The sequence below is a fragment of the Hylobates moloch genome, unplaced genomic scaffold, assembly GCF_009828535.3.
Source record: "Hylobates moloch isolate HMO894 unplaced genomic scaffold, HMol_V3 SCAFFOLD_20, whole genome shotgun sequence".
In the NCBI taxonomy this organism is placed as follows: domain Eukaryota; kingdom Metazoa; phylum Chordata; class Mammalia; order Primates; family Hylobatidae; genus Hylobates; species Hylobates moloch.
The window spans coordinates 31,052,055-31,071,061 of NW_026652295.1; the positions used below are offsets into that span (position 1 = coordinate 31,052,055).

A 19,007-nucleotide genomic window follows, 5' to 3' on the forward strand; every position below is an offset into this window, starting at 1 on the left:
TCAATGTCCCTAAATTTCCTTTAAATATATTCAAGAAGCACCAAAACACAGAACATAAAGATTACTCAATGCAAAGAAAAACTGTATAAAATCTCATACAGTTACTGTAGACTGCACCATCTGACATTATAACCTCTTTTTATTGCCCTGGCCAAAACCACCTGGATCTTTTGAGAGCTTGAGAAGAACTTACCCAACTGGATTTATACAAGTAGAAAAGGCAAAGGTATTGCTTGGCTACCACCAGCAGAGATCCCTAGGTAGGTAGGGTCAGTTTAACATTTGGATAATTCCATATGCACTATGGAAGCAAAAAGAAAAACAGCTAACCCACATACAGAAGCCAGAGAAAGGGGAGGGGATGGGGACTGCCAGGGAGGGAAATCAACTCAGGGAAAAATTCCTGGAGGTTGTAACCCAGAACATCCTGAAGGATGCCATATAATTGATGACCTCATCTATCCATGAGGCTGCTCAGAAATGTCCACCCCTGGCCAGCCGCGGTGGCTCTTGCCTGTAATCCGAGCACTTTGGGAGGCCAAGACGGGCAGATCATGAGGTCAGGAGTTCGAGACAAGCCTGGCCAACATAGTGAAACCCCGTCTCTACTAAAAATACAAAAATCAGCCGGGTGTGGTGGCAGGTGCCTGTAATCCCAGCTACTTGGGAGGGTGAGGCAGGAGAATCGCTTGAACTTGGGAGGCAGAGGTTACAGTGAGCCGAGACCATGCCATTGCACCTCAGCCTGGGTGACAGAGTGAGACTACGTCTCAAAAAAAAAAAAGAAAAGAAATGCCCACCCCTCTTGCCACTGGCAGACATGCACACACCAGCGAAGATCCCAATTTAGTGTCCTCCCTCTAGTCATAGAACATTTCCTCAAGTCCACTCTGAGCAGAGGCTGCATCACAACCAGGGGATTGCCCTGTCTCCTTCCAGGGCTCTTAATACAAACTCTTCAACTAGTAACTGAGGTGTCACTAAAGGGGATTTTTCTAATTGGTCAAAACCTGACCTGGCAGCGTTTGGTTTGGGTGTCTTCAGATTTCCTTGTCTCGAGGTCCTCACAATTGCTCTACAACTCAGAACACCAACTGCTGAGGCTGCCTTGGGAAGAGGATGATCCTAAACAAAGCTCTGATGCTCGCAGCGCTTGCCCTGACCACTGTGATGAGCCCCTGTGGAGGTGAAGACATTGTGGGTGAGTGCACGAGTGAGGGATGTTCTCTGGAGCTGGAGGAGAGGAAATTGAAGGAAAAGAGAGAAAACAATTTTCAGGGAAACTGTAGAGATTTCCTAAGGGACCCTTCAGTATTAAGAGATTTAAAAATTATGGCTGTTCCTCCTTCAGGAAACCAGAGCCCCAACCTACTCTTTTTGTTATCTATGCTGTTGGTGTTCACTAAGGATGCTATTCTGTTTATATTGCATTCAGTGACCACAGCCTGGAGGTCTCTATGTCATTCCATCATGATTGCCTCAAAAATTAGCGAGGTTTCCATCGGTGGAGAATTTTTTATTATTAAAAATTTGTGAAGTGTCACTCTCAAATTTCTCTTAACAACTTTTGAAGCTTTTCGTATGTCTCCTGTAGTTGAACTTGGGGTAAATAGTTCCATCAATTATATACTCTATAGACATTAAGAAAGATGCTCTTTTCTTTCTCTCAGACTTACTCACATTTCCACATGGGAACTGGCACAGGTGAGGAGTGGGTAAAGGAGTCCAGCAGGCTGAATGCCTTCAACAATCATTCTACCACACGGTCCTCACTTACTCTCAGCTGCCTCATATGTTTCACCTCACAAATAATCAAATAAAATGGGCATGCAGCTAAGCTTTGTAAATAGTGAAAACATGAATGTCAATTTTTTTCCATATGTCTATTACAGGTGTAGCTTCACATTTCTTTTCTTTAGCAAAATAAGGAATTCTTTTATTTTAAAATTGAGAATTTATAGAAAAACTTAGTAAATTAAATTATTTTATTCTCAAATTATCAACCCAAATTACCTGTTCTTCACCTCATCTAATGACGTCCTATAAAAAGAAAAGTGGTCCAGACATGGTGGCTTATGCCTGTAATCCCAGCACTTTGGGAGGCCGAGGCAGGAGGATCATTTGAGCCCAGGAGTTTGAGACTAGCCTGGGCAACATAGCAAGATCTCATCTCTACAAAAAAGAAAAATAAAAATTAGCCAGGCGTGGTGGTTCGTGCCTGTGGTGCCAGCTACTCAGAAGGCCGCAATGGGAGGACCACTTGAGTCCAGGAGGTGGAAGCTGCAGTGAGCCATGATGGCACCACTACACTCCAGCCAGGGCAACAGAGAGAGACCCTGTCTCAGAAAGAAAGAGGAAAGAAAAAGAGAAAGGAAGGAAGGGAGGGAAGGAAGGAAGGAAGGGAGGGAAGGAAGGAAGGAAGGAAGGAAGGGAGGGAAGGAAGGAAGGAAGGAAGGAGAAAGGGAAGGAAGGAAGGAGAAAGGGAAGGGAGGAAGGAAAAAAGAAAGAAAGAAAAAGGAAGGAAGGAAGCACAGATTAATTATTTGGTCTCTTAGTCTCCTCTGCCTTTGTCGTCCATCTCTTTCCACCTCTCTTCATGCATTCCTTTCTCCTCTTCCTTTTCAGGATCCATCTCTGACTCCTTGCTCCTTTATAGAGATGGGCAGTGGGTTTGTAAAACAAAAGTTGAAAAGTCGGATAGTTAAAAGGGGAAGTGAACTGGAAGGTCTAAACTTTCACAACCTTATTAACTGTGGCTGCTCCCATTCTGATTTTGTTCGGCAGTGGAAGTTTCACCTGCTTCTCCAGAGCACTTGGCTTATTTGTTCCAAATTTCCTTTCTTCAACCTCATACCAGAGTGCCCTGGTCAGGCTCAGCTCATCCATTAGGCACAATGTGGGCAGTGCAGGGGACCCTCCATACTGTAAAGCCACATGAGAATGTTTTAACTCCTTTCAAAATTATAAAAAAATGAAATTTTAGAGCCTAAGAAAATGTTTTAACTTTTAATTCAGCCTAGATTATATTGTCTTTATACCAATTCAGTCATAAAATATTATTTTCCTTATTTTTTGGAGGAAGGGGTCCACACAAGCAAGAGTGCTTGGGGCTAACAAGTCAGAACGCAGCCCTGGTCATGGCTCATCCTGGCCTGCGTATGGTTCTGCTACCTGTGTGCCTGTCAGTCTTCCCCAAAATCTATGTGGTCCTCAAATATAGCAACTGTCATTCAATATACATGTTTGAGCACACAGTGAGCTAAGTTTTAAGGATTCAAAGACAAAGTCATGCTGTCTTCCCTGCAGTGGGTGCTCAGACTAGTGATGGAAACAGTATGGGGTGCAGGAAAGTAGAAGGCCATTGCTGAGCAGGCAGTGGACTCAGCAGAGGCTGAAACTATACAAGTGACTTGGTTCCAGCTGGGCCATCAGGGTGACCAGATGAAAAGAAGAATTGCATATATTCCATATATATTTATGTTTGAACAAAGAGTCAAGGTTTATTGCAAGGATAAGGAGGCTTTGTTGGTGGCCTGTTAAGACCATCCAGGGTGGTCATACTGGATAGGGAAGAAGGTGAGCTGGAAGAGGAACAGACAAACTTGGACAGCCAGAAGTTGAGATGGAGGGGTTGGAGGTCATAACGTGGTCAAAAACATGTTGATGAGAGGACTTAGCTACAAAGTTGTTAACTTAAGCAGAAACCTCAAGGATGGATTTTAGGATTTCTCCAGGAAGTCCTAAAAGATAATTTCATTTCAGGGAGAAAAACAACAGATCACTGCAAAGACCGGGGAACTTGAAAGGATAATGTAGTTTGGTTTGCTTGGCAAATACTTGTGAAGGATGTTAGACCATAAGGCTGTCAATATCCTCCTCACAGAACTTACTACAGTACATTGTATCTGCTCCCTTACCTACCTGACTCTCCCACTACTCAGTTTGTTCCTTAATGGTAGACGATGCCTGATTGGTGTTTTACACATCCCCTGCTATGTCTGACACTTGCGGATGCTCAGAAAGTGGGGAAGGAAGGAAAGATACAATGGTAAAAGGCTTACACATGTCTTGACAAGAATATTCAGTTCAGCTCATTTGGCTGGAGTCGTACTGCATGGCTGCCATTCTGCTCTGGCATCCTCAGACAAGCACACTGCCCATTAGAGGAAAAAGGGTGAATATAAATGTTAAGTCAGAATGCTGCAGACATTTAGTAACCTCCTTCAGAGGAAAAAAAAAGGTACGGGGAATGACAGAAATCCAAAAACTAGTAGAGCTCCCACTTTTTCATTTCAGAAGAAATCAGTTGCTGTCCTCTAAGGACCATTACTATTAACACAACAGAGACCTTAGAAGGAAGCATTGTTTATTTATTATATATTTTGTAATGTTATTATCGTTCTTGTTATACTCTTTCTTATACCCTAAAAATCGTTAGCAGAAATTATTTTAAATTAATAAGATCCTGCATGCTTTTCCTTTTTTAAAAAAAAGAAAGATCTCTGTGTAGAGTGTCCTGTTCTGAGCCAGTCCTGAGAGGAAAGGAAGTATAATCAATTTGTTATTAACTGATGAAAGAATTAAGTGAAAGATAAATCTTAGGAAGCAGAGGGAAGTAAGTCTAATCTATGACTAAGAAAGCTAAATACTATGATAACTCGTTCATTCCTTCTTCTGTTCATTTACATTATTTAATCACAAGTCCATGATGTGCCAGGCACTCAGGAAATAGTGAAAATTGGACGTGCGATATTCTGCCCTTGTGTATCCCACACTAGAGTGGGAAAGAAAGCACACTTTAAACCGGACAACTACTAGCAGGAAAAGGGTAGGAAGCAGGGGCTGGAAATGTCCATAGACTTTGCCAAGGACAAAGCTCATAATATTTAAAAGTCAGTTTCTTCCATCATTTTGTGTATTAAGGTTCTTTCTTCCCCTGTTCTCCCTTCCTGCTTGTCATCTTCACCATCAGCTGACCACGTTGCCTCTTACGGTGTAAACTTGTACCAGTCTTACGGTCCCTCTGGCCAGTACACCCATGAATTTGATGGAGACGAGGAGTTCTATGTGGACCTGGAGAGGAAGGAGACTGTCTGGCAGTTGCCTATATTCAGCAAATTTACAAGTTTTGACCCGCAGGGTGCACTGACAAACATCGCTACCGGAAAATACAACTTGAACATCATGATTAAACGCTCCAACTCTACCGCTGCTACCAATGGTATGTGTCCACCATTCTGCCTTTCTTTACTCAATCTATCCCTTCATACCAAGTTTCATTATTTTCTTTCCAAGAGGTCCCCAGATCTTCTCATGGCAATTGCTGAAATTTTATCATTTCCCTTCTCTAAAATCACATATTCCCATGTAATATAAGGGTTTTCCCATTATGCATTCAGTAAATCCTTCTAGGAGAGGTCTCATCAACCTCCTACTTTATTAAACATGCCCACAGAGAGAAGGGCACAGGAATAAAGCAGAGGCAATGTGTCGTTGCTCCCAAGCAGAAGGTAAATAACACCTCTTTGACTATCAGGTGGTGAAATGCTGGTAGGAGGGCTCTTCCAGGATGTAATGCAGAAGCTTATGGCAGAGCTATTCACACTTCACATCAGTGCTGTTTCCTCACCATAGAGGTTCCTGAGGTCACAGTGTTTTCCAAGTCTCCTGTGACACTGGGTCAGCCCAACACCCTCATCTGTCTTGTGGACAACATCTTTCCTCCTGTGGTCAACATCACATGGCTGAGCAATGGGCACTCAGTCACAGAAGGTGTTTCTGAGACCAGCTTCCTCTCCAAGAGTGATCATTCCTTCTTCAAGATCAGTTACCTCACCTTCCTCCCTTCTGCTGATGAGATTTATGACTGCAAGGTGGAGCACTGGGGCCTGGACGAGCCTCTTCTGAAACACTGGGGTAAGGATGAGTTACACCATTTTTTGATGCTTTCTTGTCTGTCAAGTTCAGAACTTCCTGCCTTTTACTCCCATATCCCAAAACTTGTTTTCCACACTTCATGAGTTTCTTTTATCTTTTTTTTGAAAGAATAAAGCAACAAAAGAAGAGATGTATTAAAAATGAAAGTACACTCCACAGGGTGGGAGCAAGCCTGCCACTTCAGGGGTTTCTAATAATAGACTTCACTCTCCTCCCTAAGCTGGGGACCTTCAGTCTTTGCAGAGCCAACCCTCCACCCCATCCCCTCCCACACACATGCACATGAACATGCTCTGCATTCTGACCTCAACAACTTCACTTCCACAGAGCCTGAGATTCCAGCACCTATGTCAGAGCTCACAGAGACTGTGGTCTGTGCCCTGGGGTTGTCTGTGGGCCTCGTGGGCATTGTGGTGGGGACCGTCTTGATCATCCGAGGCCTGCGTTTAGTTGGTGCTTCCAGACACCAAGGGCCCTTGTGAATCCCATCCTGGAAGGGAAGGTAAGATTGAGATTTGTTAGAGCTGAAGGTGCAGGAAGGAAAGTGGGAGAGGGTTGTTGACATGAATGTGGTTGAAAGTTGTAGGGGAATTGGGAAGTGGCATGGTGATCACACAGGAGCCCCCTCGGAACCATCAATCTCATGTCTGTCCTGTTGCAGGTGCATCGCCATCTACAGGAGCAGAAAAGAGTGGACTTGCTACATGACCTAGCACTATTTTCTGGCCTGATTTATCATATCCCTTTTCTCCTGCAAATGTTTCTCCTCTCACCTTTTCTCTGGGACTTAAGCTGCTATATCCCCTCAGAGCTCGCAAATGCCTTTGAATTCTTTCCCTGACTTCCTGATTTTTTTTCTTTTCTCAAGTGTTACCAACTAAGAGATGCCTGGGGTAAGCCGCCCAGCTACCTAATTCCTCAGTAACCTCAATCTAAAATCTCCATGGAAGCAATAAATTCCCTTTATGAAATCTATGTCAAATTTTTCCATCTTTCATCCAGGGCTAACTGAAACTATGGCTAAGGATTGGGAGACTCTTATGTTTCAAGCCAATTTAATCTCATTTCCCAGATCATATTTCATGTCCAGTAACACAGAAGCAACCAAGTACAATATAGCCTGATAATATGTTGATTTCTTAGCTGATGTTAATATTTCTTTCTTCTTTGTGCTCCCACCCTTGGCACTGCCACCCACCCCTCAATTCAGGCAACAATGAAATTAATGGATACCCTCTGCCCTTTGCTCAGCATTGTTATAGCAAAAATTTTAAAACCAAAAAATAAGTTTGTACTAATTTCAATATGGCTTTTAAAAGTATGAAGAGAAATAAGTTAAGATAAAGGAAGTTTGAATCTCAAAAATATCAAAAGTAAAAATTTATTCTCAAAACTTTAAATTTGTGAAGAATGATGACAATGGAAGCCTTCTTCTCCCCTCCTCGCCTTGAGGGAATAAAAATTCTTTAGGCAGGAAAAGAAATGGAAGTCAGAAAAACATTAGAAAAAGACAATAATGTGGGTATCTGAAAAGGAACAAATACTTATTCCTCACATAGGGGTAGTGACGATGGGGAAAGGGATGGGAGTAGAAGCCACAGACATATCTAGGAGCCCTAGTATAGAGGCGCAGTCTGCCTCACCTCCTGAATGAAGCTTTGCTAGATAACCATGTAGCTTTCCCTGTGCCACCCTGGCACGAAGGAGACAGTATAGTGGATATGGCTGCAGGATGTTTCAGGAAATATGCTGATAGAAAACAATACCAGTATCTTCAGAAATCCCCAGCCCTTTCCCCTAACCCTCCTGGCTAAGGAAAGCACTAGCTTATGAGAGAAACCCTAGGAGGAACAACACAGTTGAGACAATGTAGCCGCAGCAGGGGGTGCTGTGTTCTCCATTGGATTCGCCCTCTCCTAGGAGAAACTCTCACAGAGGAAATGGGTCAGCAGTGGATCTCGTGGCTGCAAACAGCTATGAAATAGGTGAGGATATTTCTATCCATGCTACCTGCATCAGCGAGTTTAAATTTATTTATTTATTTATTTATTTATTGATTTATTTATTTGGAGACGGAGTCTTTCTCTGTCGCCCAGGCTGGAGTGCAGTGGCGCGATCTCGGCTCACTGCAAGCTCCGCCTCCCGGGTTCACGCCATTCTCCTGCCTCAGCCTCCCGAGTAGCTGGGACTACAGGCGCCCACCAACACACCCCGCTATTTTTTGTATTTTTAGTAGAGACGGGGTTTCACCGTGTTAGCCAGGATGGTCTCGATCTCCTGACCTCGTGATCCTCCCGCCTCGGCCTCCCAAAGTGCTGGGATTACAGGCTTGAGCCACCGCGCCCGGCCTGAGTTTAAATTTTAATTGTAGAAAAAAGACAAAACATTAGCGCAGTAATTGATACAGTATAGTCTGGTGCAAAGAACCCTAAATCCAAATCCAGGACTCAGTACTTTGAAGCTAGTATTTTAAACTTTATAAATGGGTAAAGTATCTAACATTTCTGGCCTTATTTTTCTCATCCACAATGTAGGAGTAATAATAATTTCCTTGCAGAGTTATTGATGGAATTTGAATAATCTTGATATATAGTCAATGCCTTACACATAGTATATAAATACACAAGAAAACATTGTGGTTATATTTATAATTAATTTATTTAAAATAATGGATCACATTATATGAAAAGTACTTTTGTTTTTCTCAGCCCCTTAATGATTTAGGAGATTCAGATGTAGAGCTATGGGTGAATTTCTTTTCATATGATCATTGGAGGATATTTTTTTTCTCCAGAATGAGAGAGGCTGAGATCGATTGCTAAGAGAGCTCTTAGGATGAGAAATTGTAATATTTGACTTTGGTTTTCAACTCTCTAAGAAGGGATATATTCCCTCCTTATGGCCCGTAAGTGTTTATTCAAGGTATTTCATATGCAACAGATGTTTATGCATGTTTACTTTGGGGAGGAGGTGAAGAAAGTTCAAGGAGCAAATAATTTAAAATGCAGACTGGGAATCAGTAAGCACAGAGAGTGTGACACAGTGATGATCATGACAATGTCCATCGCAGAGCACAGAGGATTTTTAGGGCAATTAAACTACTCTATTTGATACCACAATGGTGAAAAATGTCATTATGCATTTGCCCAAATCCACAGAATGTACAACACCAAGAGTGAGACTTACTAACTATGGACTTTGGGTGATGATGTGCCAATGTAAGTTCATAAATTATAGCAAATGTGCCACTCTGGCGGGAGATGTTGCTAATGGGGGAGGCTATGCATGTGTGGGAGCACAGTGTATCTGACAGCAGTCTCCAACCTTTTTGGCACCAGGGACGAGTTTTATGGAAGACAATTTTTCCACAGATAGTGGGGGGAATGTGGATATGATTTGGGGATGAAACTGTGAAACTGTTCCACCTCAGATCAAAAACATTAGCTAGGTTCTCATAAGGAACATGCAACCTAGATCTCTTTCATGCACAGTTAACAATAGGATTCGTGCTCCTATGAGAATCTAATGCCACCACTGATCTGACGGAAGGCGGGGCTCAGTTGGTAATGCTAGCTCGCCCACTGCGTGGCCCAGTTTCTAACAAGCCACCAGCTGGTACTGGTCCATGGCCCAGGGGGTTGGGGTCCTCTGGGATATCTCTGCACCTTCTGCTCAGTTTTTCTGTGAACTAACAACTGCTTTAAAATAAAGTCTATTTTTAAAAAGGAGAAGAAAAGGTAACCAATTATGATCCCAAATATATAAAATGAAACTTTTAGTATGAAAAAGTCACATTAAAATGCACAAATGCACTAAGAAATTTTTAGCAATAAGATTTCAAATAAATTTCATATAAATTTCAATGATTCATGAGGCAAGAATCCAGCATTTTGGAGTTGTGTGCATTTGTGTGCGTGTGTGTGTGTGTAATATAAGGGTTATACTGAATGGCAAAATGACTAGAGTCATACAGAAATCTACAAATGCTGCCCAACTCAGACTCATTCCTCAAGAAGTGCTGTGGAAAGAAAATTTAATGATATTGCATTTTATTAAAAGGTTGTATTCAAAAAGTATGTAATGATAAAATAGCAGAATTAAAACTAATTCTAAAAAATAAGAGTAAATTTATCAGCTAAAAAAGTAGGGTCATTATTGACATTACTATACATAGGGTTACACATCAACCTGCATGATTTTAAATCACGCAATACTTAAAAATTATTTCAGTTATTTGAATTACTTCAGATTGTATACATGAAGTGTGACTTCATTAATATTTAATATCACACTATTTAAAATTTACAAAATTAGTGGGTCAGAGGTTCGTGCCTGTGATCTTAACACTTTGGAGGCCAATGGAGGATTGCTTGAAGCCAGGAGTTCAAAGCTGCCTGGGCAACAACGCAAGACCCTATCTCTACAACATAAAAGTAAATTAGCACATGGTGGCGTGCCTGTAATCCCAGCTCCGGAGGCTGAGGCAAGAGGAGCGAGCCCAGGAGTTCAGGGCTTCAGTGGGCTAGGATTGTGCCACTGTGCTCGCTCCAGCCTAGGCAACAGAGCAAGATCCCACTTCTAAAAATAAATAAATAAATAAATTTTACAAAATTTTAAAAATCACATGAAATATTTCAGGTTTGTACTTACCACAAACAAACTAGGGATTTGAAGAATCAAACATTTTATTTTACCTACAGTCTGTACCGGCACATAGTAAGTAGTCAATAGGTGTTAACAATTTGTGTTATTGTTATTTTCTGGAGTCCAACTAACAAATCCCACAGCGAATGACACCACAGGGATGCAACCAACAAGATCCAGAATATGGGAACTTCCACTAGATAACTCCATTTCTTCAGCAACAATTCAAAGACAGACAGAAAGAGAGAGAGTGAGAGAGAGAGAGAGAAGGGAAGAGAAGAGAAGCTATGCATTTTTAAAAGGCTGAAGAAATATATGAACCAAATTGATATGAGGCAATCAGAAAAATTGACACTGACCATATTAAGGAAATAGCTAATTTTAGTGTGGTAATAGCATTGCTGTTATGTTTCTAAAAAGTCGTTATACTTTAGATTTTCATAATAAAATAATTATGAATGAAGTATGATATCTGAAAGTATCTTCAGAATAACCCAGTGTGCATGTATGATTAATTGGGTGGGTTTACAAAATTGCCCATGAATTGATCATTGTTAAAGCTTGGCTGTTAAAACATGGTACTCTTCTCTCTACTACTGTTGAAGTTTTCTGTAATACAAAGTTTTTAAAAAATGCATTCTAGGAAAGTCCCACAAATATACACAGAGAAGCATTCTGTTTGAAATTATGTTAGTTTTTAGGATTTTCTCGTTTTTATCACAGTTAGGAAATCCTGAGTATCCAAATCCTGCCTAAGACTATAGGAACCTCTCAAAAATGCAACTCTAAAGAATGTGTATGCAAGAACTAATAAAGGCAAAGGAAAGCAAAGTACTTTTTCCTTTATTATTGGCTGTACTAAGCCCCCAGACTTGTTTATATGTTCATTACTTCATCAAAACTGCAAAAATGGTCATTGAGTACCATTATAACAATAAGTACCATACTTTGTTATAGGTATCATTAAAATAATGTGAAAAGAGATACATTCATTGTCTTCATAGAACTTACACTCTAGTGGGAAGAAATATACATATATTACATAATTCCACAAACATATAATTACAAACTCTGAATAATTTATAAAGGAAAAGAGAACGAAGTAAAGTGAGAGAGTGTTGCACAGGAACCAGGTGTAATTTGGGGGAGATTAGAGTTGGCTCGAAGAAATGTATCTTGAGATGAAATAAGATGGTATACAGTAGGTAAAGGACAAGATTGAGGCAGTCAGAGCAAATGTTTGAGAAACTCTTACAACACGAAAGAGAAGATGAGAATAAAATAACATGAAAATTATCACAGATTTAATATGGAAAGCTCATGTAACAGCAAACAAGTTCAAAGTCTCTCTAATTAGAATTCTTAATCTGTAAAAGTAATAATAGAATGCTATAAACAATTGGAAAATTTAACAGAAAGTTTGGAAAACTAAATCAAGAAATACGAAAGGGGAAAAATTGTATCTACCACCCATAGTTTTATTAGAAGTTGACTAAGAATATTACTTAGTAAAGTGAAATTGTTAATCAGGAAATGGGAAGGTAAGGAATCCAGAAAACTGAATTTAACCCAGGACCTCACTGAAAAGGGATCCTATTACAGCAGTTCCTTGGCAAGCAAAGAACGTCTGATACATGAGTGATATTTAGAAAATGATAAACAATTTTTTTCAATTTTTAGAATTAAGCTACGAGCAAAGCCCAAGGATGCTTATTGTTACAGCTGAACATCAAAATTGTCAGCCTTGACAATATTGAAAAAAGCGTGCATGTATCTCATTTTGGCAAGTGGAAGCATAAAGGGGAGGGGAAAGGAAGGGTAACAATGCCAATAACTTCATCTTCCAAGAAGCAGAAAAGAGGCATTGCCCATAGTTAAGGAAGAAATCACAAAGATCACTACATTTAAATTACATTTGTAACCGAAAGAATTATGTAAGATGGCTCATGAATTAAAGCAGAGTTTTAGAAACTGGACTACCATTCATTCAAAAAGTCTTCATCCTAACCCCCAGGGAGTTCTGAAGCTGCAAGACCCCTTCAGAGTTGGCCCAATTTAGGGAAAGGGTTTAGGACATTTATACCCTGACACTGACCAGTCATTATAGGCGGGTTCTTCCTGGGAAGTGGAGTAAAATCTGATGAGGCTGCTTTCATCACCTAATGCAATTCTGGGGGATGACTGACAGCTAAGGGCTGTCAGCCAGCAACATTCCCAGCAATGAGAGAATAAATCCTTCAGTCCCAAAGGAAGGAGTTTAGGTAGAACAGAACAGCATCCACAACAGAAACAGTGTTCTAGTTCCTGGGAATACATATATATTCATGTGGAAGAAAACAAACAAACAAATATATATATATATCTTTTATATAGATATATCTTTTATATAGATATATCTTTTATATATATATCTTTTATATATATATATATATATTTGAGATGCAGTCTCACTCTGTCACCCAGGCTGGAGTGCAATGGTATGGTCTCAGCTCACTGCAACCTCCGCCTCCCAGGTTCAAGCAATTCTCCCACCTCAGCCTCCCAAGTAGGTGGGACTACAGGAGAGTGCCACCATGCCCGGCTAATTTTTGCATTTTTAGTAGAGATGGGGTTTCACTATGTTGGTCAGGTTTGTCTTGAACTCCTGACCTAGCGATCCACCCACCTTGGCCTTCCAAAGTACTGGGATTAGAGGCATAAGCCACCATGCCCCGCCCAAATAAATTTTTTTTAATTCATCATCTATTTAAAAATAAAAATAGAACTACCACATCATCCAGCAATTCTACTGCTGGGTACATCTGCAAATAAAATGAAATCAGTGTATCAAAGAGATATCTGTACTCCCATGTTCATCGCAGCACTACTCACAATGGCCAGGAGATGTTATCAACCTAAGTGTCCATCAGCAGATGAGTGTATAAGGAAACTGTGGTCTGTACACACAATGGAATACTATTCGGCCTTGTAAAAGAAGGAAATCTTTTACATTATTTACAACATGGATGAACCTGGAGGACATTATGTTAAGTGAAATAAGCCAGGCACAGAAAGACAAACACTGCATGACCTCACTTACATGTGGAATCTAAAAAAGTCAAAATCACGGCAGGTGGGGGAGTGGGGGTAGCAGGGAGGACAAGGAGGAATGAGAAGATGTTGGTCAAAAGGTACAAAGAAGGGCAGGGTGTGGTGGCTCATGCCTGTAATCCCACCACTTTGGGAGGCTGAGGCAGGTGGATTGGTTGAGCACAGGAGTTCAAGACCAGCTGGGCAGCATGGTGAAACCCTATCTTTACAAAAAATACAAAAACTAGCCAGGCATGGTGGCACATGCCAGCAGTCCCAGCTACTCCAGAGACTGAGGTGGGAGGATGGATTGAGCCCGGGAAGTCAAGGCTGCAGTGAGCTGTGATCGTACCACTGCACTCCAGCCAGACCTAGACCCTGTTTCAGAAAAAAAGTACAAAGTTTCAGTTAGGCAGGAGGAATGAGTACTAGAGATCAATTGTACAGCATGATGACTACGGTTAATAATAATGTATAGTCGTCCCTCGGCATCCACGAGGGATTGGTTCCAGGACCCTCTCTGTGTACCAAAATCCGAGAATGCTCAGGTCCCTTATTAAAAATGGCTTAGTTTTTGCATATAACCTAAGCCTATCCTCCTGTATACTTTAAATCCTCTCTAGATTATACTTATAATACCCAATGTAATGTAAATGAAATGCTATGAAAATAGTTGTTATGCTTTATTGTTTTTGAATTGGAATAATTTTTATTGTTATATTGTTATTTTTCATTTTTTTCTAAATATTTTCAACCCACAGTTGAATGAATCAGAGGATGTGAAACCCACAGATATAGAGGGCCAACTGTATTGTATATTTGAAAATTGCAAAGAGAGATTTTAAATATTCATAGCACCAAAAAGTGAAGTGATGGATATGTTAATTAGCCGATTTAATCACATGTATCAAAAAATCACATAGTACCCAGTAAATACACAGTAACTTGTCAATTAAAAATAAATAATGAGTTCAAAATTCTTTTGAAGTGTAACATCATTAACTTTTTCTTATTCAAATAAAGTTTTCTGTTTTTTTATTTTTTTAATTTGTTTTAAAAAATCATCTCTTAACTTCCATTAACTCAGTTGATTCGCCCTATTAACTTAAGGACTCTCTTCCTTAAGCTAAACATTTCGTGATAATCAGGAAGGGCAAGGTTATGTTGCAATAAGATCTTAACCCACAGTAAAAAGTAGATCTCGGTGGCTTAACTCAATAAGGAGACTTAATTCCACAGTTATACAAATGACTCAGGTTATGGAGTTTCCGGCATCTCATGCACCACCATGCACCTACTTGCAAGTTCCACTGGCTACTGTTAGTCAAATGACCCCAACCTAACAGCAGAAAAGACTGAGAAATGTACAGGAGCTTTGGAATACTCGCGAGCACCACTGTCTCCAAAAGATATACTGTTATTATCTAAGGTAAGGACAAATGCTCAAGACTGGTAGGTTGTCCTCTAGAACACCCACACGCTTTCCTCCAAGTTATATGCTGACTAAGACTCAGTTCTTTGTGTTAGCAAACTTATTTATAGATGATGTACTTATTAATTATCCATTAAAGATTATACTATCCAATGAAATCTGGGTGCAAAACATAGTTGTTTCTATGAAACTGTCAATGGAAGAAAGAGAAGAAGATTTTGACCCTCTCGTTAATAAAGAATCTTCCAGCATGTGTGCTCAGTGTGACAATGTTGAACTGTAAGAATGTCCTAGAATATAATCTGTCACCCACCCCGATTATAGGGCTTATGCTTCAACTAGAAAAATCAGATCTCGATGTCCCCCTAAACTTTGAGTCTGGTTCAGTCCCCAGCCCTGCCTCTTCCCTTTGCAGGGTCAAAAGCCAGGAGCTACACATAGAGACGGAGGACACCCTGGACAACCCAGCACATGCCTTCCCCATTTCCCCAGAAGTGTTACTCCCTTTTGATCCCGACGGTGAATGACAATGCCCACCCTGAAGAAGAGGACAAAATCAGCACAAAACTTTTGACTCCATTCAGCATTTTCCTTGGGGAAAATTCAGACCATAACCCTGGGGAGCAGAATCTCAAGTGTTGGTGTCTCTTTGTGCGCCAGTGTCCCTGTCTGAGGACCTACATGACAGCCTGGAGTACAAGAGATGAAGGTCCCAAGGGGACCTAGTTCTCCACCCTGACCTTGTCCATAAGAAGGAAGAGCCTGCCAAAGACTCCTCAGGCCCAGTGTGTGGGTGAGGGAGAAAGGAAGATGGGATGTCTGCTTTCAGGCTCATGGCTTTCCATAACCTTGCAGAAGCTCCCAGACTCTGTCTTCATGACGAAACTCAGAGACTGAGATGGAGACCAGCTTCAGGGCTGGGCCCACATCAAAGGGGCCACAGTGTGTAGTGACCTCCCTCATAACCGGGAAAAGAGTGTCATCAGGAATCAATAGGTTACAACATCAATGGCAAAGGGAGCTCAGACAAAGAGTGGAATGACTGTGAACAGGTACCCCCAGTGAGGGACGCTACAACCAGAGGGAGCTCTGCCATTTGTCCTGTGGGCTCCACAAGAAACAAACTGCCCCTTACACCCCTCCACTGTGAGAAGGCTCTGGAGGCTGAGGTGCTCCACATGGCTGGTGTAGGCATCTGCACACTGGAAGTCATTTCCAGGACCGCAAGGATCTGGAAAATCCATTCCTCCTTCCTAATAAGAGGGATGGGCACAATGCTGGCTGGCAGCATCCCCTGCACAGGACGGTGTGTTTGAGAGGTGTGCATGTTACCCAGGCTTGGCCAATCAGAATCTTTCCTAAAGTTGTTAAAACTCTGGTAGACAGTCTAGAAACATATATAACAGAGACAGACAGACAGACAGACAGACAGACAGACACACACACACACACACACACAGAGCAAGAGAGAGAGATAAGATGTGAAGTGATAAGGAAGAGAAATGCAGAAAAATAGATGCAAAAAGAAACACGGAGATAGGAAAAATGCAGATAAATAGTGACGATGGATTAGAAAAATAGAAAGGCAGCAATGTAGTGAAAGACACAACAAGGGGGCAGAGACAAAGATACAGAGAGACGCAGAAAGAACTATACAGGGACAAAGAGACACAGAGAAAGAGAGACAGATTCACAGATAGATATAACCGAGAGAGGTGAAGATCTCATTGTGTATCTGGAACTAGTCACTTCTGAAATCAACTTGACTCTAGGCTTCCTTTCTACCATGAAACAAAATATATTTGGGTTTCTGTCATTTAGACTCAAAAATAATACTTTTATTGCTGGTTATGCTTTCTTAAAAGTAAAAATTATTCTTGATTGATGTGACTTGCCAGAATGTTTGAAACACCAGTGACCAAGGGTCACTATATCTGTTCCCAAACAATTCCACCATGCTTACTTATACAGCACTCATCAAACCAAAAGAGAGGCTGGGATATTCTCAGGCCACTGCACTGAGCATCAATATGAAAGAACCATGAATGATGTGACAACTGAGTTGATTTTCTACCTCCCCTGCCCACCCTGACTTTGCACCCCAAATTCTTTCAGTGTCTTTTCAAGGTACAACCCTCCTTCTGGCCACAGGTTGGCTGGGTCACCTCAAGGTATGTTCCTTCATTCTGCAGTGATTTCCTGCCTCTGCTCAATTAAGGAAGTTGAGAATACAGATAACTCAGGATCATGTTTAATTCTGTAAAAAAGCTCTAAAGTCAGGTAATGGTTTTCCTGTGCTTCTCTTGAGCAGCCTGAGGAGAGAACAGAAACAGAAACCCCTTGGGGCCTGAGTAGACGCAGCTGGCCATGCACAGGCAGAGGCTCTGGGTCAGAGCAGGAAGCAGGGTCACAGCCATCCGCCTCGAGGTGGGGATGAAAGGAGATGACCTGGTGGCTGCGTGACAGCCACTGTAGGACTCTGATCTCAGGGGGACAGGCTGACACAGGCAGCTGGGAATTCTGGGCAGGGACAAGCAGGCATTACAGAAGAGTGATAACCAATCCCAGTTAAAATAGTCTGAGGAGTCAGTGCAGGAGCCCTGGAGAAGAGAGAAGAGGGATGATCAGCACAGGGTACTCTGGTGGGCCTGCCATCTCCCCCACCCCTCAGGGGCCCCCTGCAGCTTCAGACAGAGAAAGCTGAGGTCCAGAGTGTATTATCGTCACCTCCCCTAAGATCTGTGCAAAGGTGAAATCAGCTCATGAAGACACAGAACTTCAGCTTGATGCAGATGTGTGGGAGGTGGGGGAACAGCTGTTACTCTTCTGGGGAACATGAAGGGTTCAATCTTTTTAGGAAATTGGATGATACCTCATCCCTACCACTAGCAGCCTCTTTCAGTCACTGGAAAATGCCTACAGGCAGTAGCCACCAACATGTGGCACAAAGTGGGCATCATCCTGGTGTCTAACATTTAAACTGTGGTTCTGGCTCCACATTTCACAAGAAGATACCACCAAAGTTAAGGCTTGGTTCTGGGGAACAACCTCTGGAGATTCCTAGAAACTGGCAAACTTCCACCCTAAGTCTTGATCCTCATAGCAGCAAATATACCATGAACGGAGACCATTGCGGTCAGGTACACTCAGCTCATGCTCTTCCCTCTTACACCTGTGCCCTCCCCACACTGGATCATGGCTGAAATATTACCTGCTGGTGGAGGCCCTTGAGGTCTTACGAAAGGAAGTTATGCAGAGAAAGGTCTCATTACACAAACAGCCACTCTCTCACCCCAAAGGAAAATGACACATGTGACTTAATTAAAGTTATATTCTCTTCCCACCCATGTTCTTCAAGGCCTTAAGCACCCTAATTTAAAATCCCCTAAAACAAAGGAAATTGTCACTAGAAGGGAAGGAGGCCGAGGCTCTGACCCTCTTAATGAAGGAAGCTTTTGGAAAGGAGCCAGTGAGACAATGATGAATGGTAAGGGTGTCCTGGAGTAAGCTCTGTCAGTCAGCTCTGTGACAGGACTACCTTTCAACCAGTAAAATCAGATTCCAATGCCTCCTCCAATCTTGTCCTGTCTCCTCCCACCTCCAGCCTAGCCTTCTTCCTCTCAGGGTCAGGAGGAAAGAGCTACGTCTAGAGACAGGACCTCTCTGAACAGAGGGTCTGGGTCACAGCCCATCTTCCCCTTTCCCCCTGGGTTTCCTCACCTTTCTGACTCCTGTGATGGATGATAAGGCCCAGCCCAAGGAAGATCAGCCCCAGCACGAAGCCTCCAACGCCACTCAGCATCTTGCTCTGGGCAGATTCAGACTGAGCCCCTAAGAAGTAGAGCCTGAGTGTCAGTGTTTGTCCCCACACCCCATAGCATCCCTGCAGTGGAGCTGAAGTCCAGTCTGAGATGCAGGAGGTGAA

The 19,007-nt window shown here is 41.9% G+C and overlaps 3 protein-coding genes across 4 annotated transcripts in view; 1 reads left to right on the top strand and 2 right to left on the bottom strand.

The window, feature by feature from the left end:
* Positions 1–19,007, bottom strand: part of LOC116460316 (HLA class II histocompatibility antigen, DRB1 beta chain) — a 121,752-nt gene that overhangs the window by 97,313 nt on the left and 5,432 nt on the right. The gene's annotated exons all lie outside the window — the stretch shown is intronic.
* LOC116460315 (HLA class II histocompatibility antigen, DQ beta 1 chain) overlaps positions 1–19,007 on the bottom strand; it is a 198,197-nt gene that overhangs the window by 48,376 nt on the left and 130,814 nt on the right. The window lies entirely within an intron of this gene.
* LOC116460317 (HLA class II histocompatibility antigen, DQ alpha 2 chain-like) lies at positions 1,067–6,912 on the top strand. Its single transcript, XM_032141380.2, has 5 exons — positions 1,067–1,201; positions 4,973–5,221; positions 5,635–5,916; positions 6,265–6,439; positions 6,599–6,912. Exons 1-4 carry the CDS (start codon positions 1,120–1,122, stop codon positions 6,417–6,419), a joined length of 768 nt encoding a protein of 255 aa, XP_031997271.1. The 5' UTR covers positions 1,067–1,119; the 3' UTR covers positions 6,420–6,439; positions 6,599–6,912.